The 9,880-nt window shown below is 39.0% G+C and overlaps 1 protein-coding gene across 1 annotated transcript; it reads right to left on the reverse strand.

Moving 5' to 3' along the window:
- Positions 1–3,886: 3,886 nt before the first annotated feature.
- Positions 3,887–9,538, reverse strand: LOC130737948 (aquaporin SIP1-1-like). The gene is made up of 3 exons (XM_057589825.1): positions 8,986–9,538; positions 7,703–7,975; positions 3,887–4,170 (listed from the first exon to the last, which is right to left on the reverse strand). The coding sequence occupies exons 1-3, from the start codon at positions 9,298–9,300 to the stop codon at positions 4,021–4,023; spliced, it is 738 nt and encodes a 245-aa protein (XP_057445808.1). The 5' UTR covers positions 9,301–9,538; the 3' UTR covers positions 3,887–4,020.
- Positions 9,539–9,880: the final 342 nt, after the last annotated feature.

A 9,880-nucleotide genomic window follows, 5' to 3' on the forward strand; every position in this document is an offset into this window, starting at 1 on the left:
CGCGTTGCCACATAAGCCTTCTCTATTAAAAATTGGACGGAAGGACTAACGTTGCAAACGGGAGGGAACGTGAGGGACTATTTTTGTAATTAAATTAGGTGAGGGACAAAAATCGTGGTTTTAGTAAACGTCAGGGACTAAAGTTGAAATTAAGTCTAATGAATGTTATTATTGTAATCTGAGGATATGATATTGTATGCCATGATAAGACTTATGGAACCTATATATCTATCCCCTTATGCTTTATTTGTTGTCTGTATTATATTCATTATTTTGTGAGTTGACCCTCGCGCCTTGCCTTGTGTGTATTGTTTGTGTTTGGGCGGTCGACAAACTGTCAGATGTCTCTAGGAGAGTGGTTCTCGACAGTTCACCCTTCGGGGGGATTCGCTACGAGATGATTGATCGGATCGACCCTGTCGCTTGGGTGATGGACCCCGCCAATCACCGCACGACTTACAAGGGGAGACTGATGGAGGATAGGATTGACGAGCATGGAGACTTGACGAAGGGAGTACTGCAGAAGTATACACTTAGCTTTGACTTGCCACCTATGGTTCGCTTTGTACCCGGTTGTAGGATGCGACCACCTTCACCACAGCTGTCTTTTGAGGAGGAGGACCCGTCTGATATTGACGCTGCTACAGGAACACTCCATGGACCGACACCTCCTGTTGCCATTGACACTACAGACATTGCGTCTTCTTCGAGGCTCATAGAGCCAAAGAAGGAGCCGGTCGCCACACCTTCCACTCGTTTAGGTGTGTCCACTTCTTCTTGTGGATATCACTTGAAACCTTTGGTTCACGTGATGGAGGAGGACATTGCCACCGACGTGGTTGACTTGGAGACAGGCTTGACTAGGGTAGTGCGTAGGACTGTGAGGAGAGAGGTTCTGGATTTGGATGTCGACGTGACCAATGTGGATTCTGACAACGAGGATGACGACTACACTAGTGAGGAGGAGGAGGAGGGTTGGAAGACCCGCTTCTTCGGGTGACTAGGTTAGGTGTATATAGTCGTAGCTCTGATTCGTCAGTTGTACATTTTGGGACACGGTAGGTTCCCGACATTTTGCTTTTTGTGTGGTGGTTCTCTGTATGAGAATCACAGGGAGTGGTCGAACGATAGGAGGTCTTGAGGAGGCTGTTTTGGGCTAATTCTCCCACACTTTGAAGAATTGTAATTATAACTCTTACACTTGATCACTGGATGCGTACATTTTGCCTTCGGGCATACTTCTGTCACTTGCAGGTACTGGTGACACTTATAGTTACAGTAGGGGTTGTACATGTATATATATATATGGTATATCAGGTTATGTCTTAAGTTTTGAATTAAGTCCTTGTTGGACAAGTCCTTCTTTAAAAAGAAAAAAAATACTTGCATTTTCTGCACTTAGTTTAGAATCGGTTACTATTGTGACTACCTGAAATTCGGGATGTTACAACAAACATAGAGGGTTTCAGATCTGGATTTGGACTTTTGGGGTTGTGGTTTATGGCTTGGGTTATTTGGGGTTCACGTGTGCCATCTCCTTCGCCAGTCCACTATCTCTTACCTCTCACCTCTCTCTCTCAGATCTCATCACCGACCCCTCGTCTCTCTCAGTGGCGAAGAAGGACAAGAAGTTTTAAATCTCTTGCAAGGTGATGGTGGAGCGGTTTTGGTGCAGCACACAATCGAGGCCTTCGTACACGGTGGTCAACCTCTGACGCAATCGCCTCCGACTCGGTGAGGTTCGGCCCTAAGTGGTTCTGGAAGAGGAGGTGGTTGTGGCGGTGACTGTGGATGCCAGAAACGAATAGGACAACGACGATGGATCTTAGATTGGGGAAGGAGGAGGTATCGCACCACTCATCCTCTGCTATTGGTTTGTTGGCCCTTATTCTGTTCCTTTTCTTGTTGGTTCTTTTTTGTTCTCCATGTATCTGTGATGTTTATCCTTCAATAAAATATTCTGTTTTCCATGTTTTTCCGAAAAAATCTTTGATTTGCTGGGTTTCATCAAATTCTATGTGTTTTTATTTTGAGAAGTTAAGAGATTTTGAAATTTTGGGTTATTTTGAGATTCTAGTGAAGGTGAAGAAGATCTGGGTGAATTTAGTGATCTGAGTGAATTGAATTAAGTAGGGATTTTAGAGATTTTTAAAGTGTTTATTTTTTAATTATTTATTTCATTTTATTTTAATTGTAATGGACTCATTTGAGGGGCATCTCTGATCATGTATTATGGGAGCTGATTCCCTTTTCTTTATGCTGGAGTATTTGGTTAGACAGAAATAATCTCATCTTTCAAAATACGAGGTTTGCCACTGAAAACATATGGGATATGCACATCTCAAGGATCGCTTGGTGGATTAAAGCATGGCAAAAGGATTGTTCCTACTCCATGACTGATTTCCTTCTAAACTTTTCGGCAATTTCACTTAGGCCCACTTTTAATTCACCTCGCTCTGCCTTCTGGTTCCCCCCTCCGGAAAATGTCCTTAAATTCATTGTGGATGGCTCTTCTTTGGGCAATCCGGGGGTGAGTGGTGTTGGTGGGGTTCTAAGAAATTCTTCTAGGCAGATCTTGGGAGTGTTCTCAGAAGCAGCTGGTGTTCTTTGGGCCTACGAGGCGGAGGTAAAAGCCATACGTAAGGCGCTCTTATTCTGTAAACAGTTTCACTACCGAAACGTACTTATTGAATCTGATTCGTCCATAGCGGTAGGTTGGGTGGCCTCAGTCCATAACAGGCCATGGAAGTTGTGCCAAGATCTAATACAAATTGATCTGCTTATGTCGGAAGTGGAGTGTTTAGGAGTGTCCCATATCTATCGGGAAGCTAATACTATGGCAGATCACTTGGCTAAGTCCGGATGTCGTAGACTTTTTCCTATCTGGGGGAAATACTGATGTGGTCTCTTGGTCTAAAAATCTAAAATCTGGCATGTTGTTTTGGAGCTGGTTCTGCATTTTGCAGCTTCTATTTACTGATTTTGAATGCTCTGCCTTTGATGTGCTGCTGAGATGCTATCTGATATGCGGTCATTGGGGAGCATCGTTTTTGTTTCCCTTGCAGCTGATGTACTATTGATGTTATCTGATATGTGCTCTTGAGATGCTATCTGATATGTGCTGTTTTGTATTGCTATGTTTTTCTGCACTATTGATGGAGATGATGTTGTCGCCATGGGGTTCGTGTCTCTGGTTATTTTTGCAGCGGCTTTGTAGACCTTAGACTGACCCTTGCTTGCTGCGTGGGTTAGTATTTTTCCTGGGGTAAAGGTTTGCTTTTAGTGGCTGTCTCCAGGTTGTTCTTGGCCCCTCTTTCTCCTAAGTTTTTGGTCCTTGGGGTGTTGTCCAAGTCCTCTCCTCACGTGTGCTGTAGCTGTTTTGGTTTTTGCCTCATCCTTGTTCTTCTTTTATTTTGTTTTCTTTTCTTTTGCTCTGTTGCTAGTTAGTCTTTAGTCTCTTGTCTTTTTCTTTTGGTTATCTTTTATTCTATTTTCCTGTTGAAGACTCTACCTTTCATTTTCCCTACCTTGAGAGGGTTGTTCTCTTGGATGTTTCTTTATTTAATAATATATATATATTCTCTTTTCTAAAAAAAAATATATAGAATTTACAAATAGCCACATATGAGGTTCTCTCTCCTATTTGGGTTCCACATAATTTACAAATAGCTAGCCACATGCTCACTCTCTCTCCGACAAGAATGCTAACTCATAAAAAAAAACCGTCACATAAGCCAAAAACTTTGTTTTTGGACGGAAAGGAGGGGAGGGACCAAAGTTGTTAATGGAGATTAACGTTGGGATGCGGAATGAGAATTTTGAAGTTTAGGGACCCCGATGGCACATATAGCTTTCGTGTAGGACCAAAAGTGCGATTAACCCAAACTAAAAATTAAGAAAAATATGTATACCCAAAAAAGAAGAGAAGGAGCACATGTCTACTATTCTACATTAAGGAGCAAAAGCGGGTATTAATGCACTATAATGGTGCTGCATAGGAAGCATGTCTACCATTCCTCTTCAGGCTCTCTTCTGTTTTACCACTGGTGGGGGAAACACAACACGGAACAGCCAAGAAGCCAGTATTGCTCCAATGAAGGGGCAGATCCAGTAAACATAGAACTGGTCCCAGGTGTTGTGCCAGTTGTTTAAGTAAGCCCAGCCAAAAGCCTGAAAATAACACCCCAAGAAGCTGACATTAACATCAGTCACTAAGAAAATATGGTCCAAAAGAATTAAGTAATTTGCACACCAGAACCACATATGCTACAGGATCTTCAAAGAAATATGCCACAATGCATTGACTAACACTTAATGTTGACTATTTAGTATTTAAAATCAATGTTAGGAGGATGCTTTCCCTCAAGCCAATAAATTTGTTTCTGCATTATTTATATTTCTACCATAATCAAAATAAAGGGTAGAAGAGTTGAAAATTGAAAGCATATGCCATTCATCCGGCATTAGCCCTTCTTTTTTTGTTTCCATGTTGTGAACTGTGAAAATCATTGAATAATAAGTAGTTGCTCCATGTTTTAAAGATAGTAACTAGTATTTAGTCATCACATCTATGACTATGATAGATAACTGCTAATGACAATTAGAGAGTTAGTTAGTCAATTAGATACGAGAGACTATAACCTTACATATACTAGTCTTTTTTTTTTTGGTCAATACATATACTAGTCTTATTTCATTAGTAAGGTTACATATACTAGTCTAACCTTACTAATGAAATAAGACTAACCCAAAACAGCCCAACTCAATTGATAAAGACAGACTCGGCCAAACAGGCCTAAAAAGACCAACTAACTATATTAGATAAGACTAAAGCCAGGCCCATGGTCAAATAGGTCCATTAGCCCCAGGCCCTGCCTCTGGGTTCCATGCGCATCAAGCACACCAGCCATCGCTCCACCTCTGCGTTCTCTGCGACTTCATGCCCCAAGGACCTCCTCTTCCTAGAACATACCTTCCAAACTAGAGGCTTCTCTTGGATCTTGCAAGGTATGAAACTTAAGTCCCATATTGGAAGCATGAGATTCTAGTGTGGGGTTTATTAGGCTTTAGGCTTTCCAACTTCAACAGCTAGCTTTTGTGGTATGGTTCTCCTAACGTTTTTATTAGACTAACACCACCTCGTCTAGGCAAAAAGAAACAATAGTAATGTTTGTATAAGCATTGCACGAATTTAATAAAGCAGCCTATCATGAAATCAGGGTTTTTGGTTCTCATCATGGCCGATATCCCGCCATCCGCAATAACTATATTTGTCAAATATGGCGGGTTTTTGGCTCTTCGCCATGGTCTGCCATTAGCAACATTGCATGAAATATAATCCTAGCCCCTATATGGTCATTTCTAAAAAGCTTAGAACATCCATAAGGGGGATTGACCACTTCTATAACAGAGATGCCAAAAAAGCATCATAGTAAGCCTGGAAGTTCAGCTATCCCAAGTTTTTAGTTCTTTTGACTTAATCCTTTGGTTGAAGAGAGGAAGCATCTAGTCCATTTTCAGGAAAGTGATCAACCACACAAGCAACTTATCATAACCAAATCAAAGCAAGACAAGATTAACCCATCTAGGAGCGTCTATTTAAAAGCAATCAAGATGAGGGTGAGTAAGAAACTAATAATTTTTCATACCCGCTGTACTGCAGAGGCAAAGAAAGAGAAAAGGAAAAGAAGGTTGATACTTGATATTACCATCATTGATAGCATATCAAATTGGATAGGTATAAGTGTGCGATGCCGAGTAGATTCAAACCCACAACACCATCCATATTTGCCCATTAAAGTACTGGATGAGAAATTGTTATTTGAACCGAGCTCTAATAGTTGAGAAAGAGCAATCAGAGCCAAATTATAATGGAGAATGATTTTCCATTAGATTAGAGCCAGAGGTAATGGTGATTAACGTGAGACAAATACTGGAATCATATACGAAAATAACTAAAAATAGAACTAAAGACACTAAATCTTAAACTAATCAGTCATGTAGTAACTTCAAACAACTTCGAAGCTGTCCTATTCCTCCCTATTCAGGGGAGAGAACGACTAAAAGATATGGTTTATGTAGGAGAGACAGTGTTCTATTTCATCAACATATCCTATTTTATCTAAATCTCTTACAGTGTTACCCTCGTGATAGCATTCCATGTTTTCACTGCAGAGAAGTATCTAACTGCACTTTCCATAGCAATATATTATTTAGCAATTACAAAATTGGAAAAGGGATGCGAACTGATAAAAACTTTTCATCAATTTCGGTTACTTCATCTAAGGGGAAAATATCAATCATAGCGGATAACAAAACAGGAAATAAGATTCACTTGACTAATCATGCAAAAGAGTTAATATTGTATGCTACAGTTTCTATTAATTAATTATTTTAAAGTCCTTTCTTTTGGCCCTTATCTTTAATTTGCTTTCATTCTCTCACACAACATTAAGATCTGTCCTGCTCTCTCATATTTTACACACAGAAGAACCTTTAGTCATCCCTATCAGCAATCCTGAGGAAGGAAGAAAGAGCACCTCAATCCTCAAAAAGTAGATATTACTATATTAGAATTTTCCTCATGAAGAAGATCTGAAAATTACCATCCTTTCCCTCCTTTTATCATCCCTAATAGATAACTTACGCTAAGATTTCTCTACCTTTAACTCGTTTACAGTTAGGTCCTGAATCTTCATCTCAGAAACTGATAGACAGAGCGAGGAATAATTGAGGCTAACTGCCCGAGGAAGATATTTCACGAAGTCATAAGTAATAACTGTAATTTAGTAGGTTTTCTGTCTTCAAAAACAAATGGATTTCATGATTTCAAGCTAATATTTAACATAAATACCCTACGACACATATTGCACAGTTATTGTAAAAATTAATGAGAAACTGACCATATTTCCACATTACAGTTTACTTTCACCTGATAGTAACATATAATAATATTGATACTTAGGAGAAAGAAGATACAGCATGATATGCATCGCATTTTGATGAAAACAAAATTACAGCCGAGCAGGAATAAATGCGACAGTCAACTCAGGTTATAATAGATTGATTGTTTAGATGAATAAATAAACATGAAGACAATAGAAATAGCTGCTTTATTATTAACATCACCTTAGAAATATCCCAGCCCCTGGTTTCTATCAAATTAACATCACCTTAGAAATAACCCATTCCATCTATCTAATGAACCATGACAAAAAGATAAAGGGATGGTATTTCATGGTTCAAGATTCAAAGCCAACTTAAGGCAAGAGGAAAGGGTCAAATTCAGAATTCCAGAAGTCTAAAAGAGATTGATATTGACAACAAAAAGTTTCAAACATGAGAAGCAGATCAGAAGCTACAGAAAAGGGAATTAAAAGATAAGAGAATTCAGACCACCCTCATGCAGGGCCAGAACAAGGTACTGTAGTCTGTAGAAACCGGGCAGCCGCCATCCAAGAGAATTTTTTTCTTAATAAAGTAGTATTCAAATGCTGCATTCACAAGCCTCAAAATTTTTATACTGTCTTTTTCAATTAGTCGTTCTTGATTTTACTTAGCGTGTTAAATTTCCACCCCTAATTCTTTTTTTTCTGGCTCCATCCCAGCCCTCATGATAAGAAGATGTATAGTAGTTAATTAAAACCGGTACAGGTAACAAACAAAACCAATTCAGAGAAGAAAAATATTGATAACAACTCACAAAGGCAGGATTCATGGCTGGTCCAGTATAAGCCGAACCGGCAACGATCAAAGCTACGGTTGACATCGCCATCAACCAAGTCTTCATCAACTCACTACGAGGACCCCTGAGCACGATGAAGAGAACAGCAAAAGTGATTGCAAATGTCAACACCCCTTCTGCAACGGCTCCTGTATGCAAGTCAACCTTCAAAGTAGGCCCTCCAATCATGTGCCTATATTTTGGTGGAATCACCTCCATAATTGCGACAACACCGCCAACTGCACCTAGCGCCTGTTTAACACCACTCATTCAATTCACTCACGTCTATAAAAACTCTCAAGCACCATGAAAATAATACAGAACACAAATCACAAGATAAAGAAAATGGCTGATGCATGGCTTTAAAAGCTTCTAAACTCGTGCATGTTTGAATACACTGTGGAAATCAACAGTAAAGCCAAAACCATAGCGGAAAGCCACAAAATCTAAGTGAAGTTGTTTCTATCCCCTGTGATTTTGGCTTACAGAGGTTCTCAAACATACAATATTGCAGCCACAACCATGGTTGTTATGAGTACAACATGTTGGGTTTCGTGTTGCTCATCTGCAAAAGCACTTCTAATCTTCTCAAACACAGTGTTTCATAATTAAAACAAGTTTGGTGAAATTCTTAGAAGAAATTGAGACGGACAATATCACTTTGAGGTCAAAGCAAAAAGAACATGAAAGTGATTTCAGCTCTTCTCACAAGACATTTCTATCATGTTCCCATAAAATCATGATTATAATAAATGTATTCAAACATAAATCACATCACCTTCAACTCACTTTTACCATAATCAATTTTGTGAGTGTGTTTGGTTTGGGAAACCTCAGAATCAATTCTGGATGAAAATATCAATGTTCGGAAGTTATTTTGGATAGATGATTTCAGACCTAAAATCAATTTTGGTAGAAGTTCGAAACAGCAGCGGTTGAACATAACCAATTGTGAGATTTTACAACTGAATTTTACAACACTATTCTAACTCATTGTTTTCATACAGGTATCCAAACATAAATCACTTCACTTTTACTATCATCAATTTTATCAAAATCAATTGTGACAAACACTCATCCGAACACACACATAATCAATTCTATCCAAAATTATTTCTTCAAAAGCTCAACCAAACATACTTCTCCAAAGCTAAACCAAGCATGCACTAACCAGTAATCATGATAGAAAAGAGACAGGAAGCAATTTTTTCCCATCAGCATCTGAAAAGACCCTTTATGGCATAAAAACAAAAGTAACAAACCTGAGCAGGGAAACGCAGAGCCATAGAGAAAAGGGTGTCTGAGCCAACACCAGCTGCATAGAAGGAAGCATTGCCGGTGGGGTTGAAGCTGGCACCACCCAATGCATTGCCAATGATGGTGAAGATGGAGACAAGGACGAAGATGATGACAGTGGTGAGAATAATATTGGGGTAATCAAGACCATTGTAAGACAAATGATGAACATCAAGCGCTCTGGTTATGGCGTTGGCGACCCAGCCAATGTTGGCAGAGAAAAAGACCCACATGAAAGTCAACACCGCATCTCCAATCGCTGCCTTTACTGCATTAACCATCTTTTCCTAACCCTTATAGGATCTCTGCGTTTACAAAGCACGAAAGTTTCTTTTTTTTGGTGGGTTTTCTTCTTGCTTTTGAAACAAGAGAGAAAAATAAAGAATCAGAATACGGGAAAAGCACAAAGCATAGAGGTTTGGTTTCGGATCAAACGATGTGAGATAGTCACCTAAAACGACTCATGTTTTGTAGAGATAATTGTGCCGGAAAATGCTAACATGGATGATGTCTATCACATTTTTGACTGACAATAACAGATAAAGTGGTCCTTCAACTCGATCGGCAAATTAAACAGATAAGCACAAACAAACAAAAATACCAAAGATATCTTATTTTATTGACTTAATTGCATATTTGCTTCCTAATCTAACACGATTTTAGTCTCTTTTATTTTTGATGTGAGCAATTATGATCCTTCCGTCAATCTACCATCAAAAGCTAACGGAGGATGCTGACGTAGTATCATTAATTGATGTGGAAGTCCATCTCACCTTACCGCATGAATAATTTATTAATAAAACATTAATTTTGTAACACAAAAATTTCAGTAATAATTAAAGTTAACAAACAAAAATTTAA

The sequence above is a fragment of the Lotus japonicus genome, chromosome 2, assembly GCF_012489685.1.
Source record: "Lotus japonicus ecotype B-129 chromosome 2, LjGifu_v1.2".
Lineage (NCBI taxonomy): Eukaryota > Viridiplantae > Streptophyta > Magnoliopsida > Fabales > Fabaceae > Lotus > Lotus japonicus.

What these genes read in the sequence shown, in the direction of transcription:
- LOC130737948 (XM_057589825.1), bottom strand. Translation starts at nt 9,300, where the DNA reads ATGGTTAATGCAGTAAAGGCAGCGATTGGAGATGCGGTGTTGACTTTC. An exon ending in CTCTGCGTTTCCCTGCTCAG is followed by an intron (nt 7,976 to 8,985) that starts GTTTGTTACTTT and finishes GGTGTTAAACAG; the next exon opens with GCGCTAGGTGCAGTTGGCGG. An exon ending in CAGCCATGAATCCTGCCTTT is followed by an intron (nt 4,171 to 7,702) that starts GTGAGTTGTTAT and finishes TGTTATTTTCAG; the next exon opens with GCTTTTGGCTGGGCTTACTT.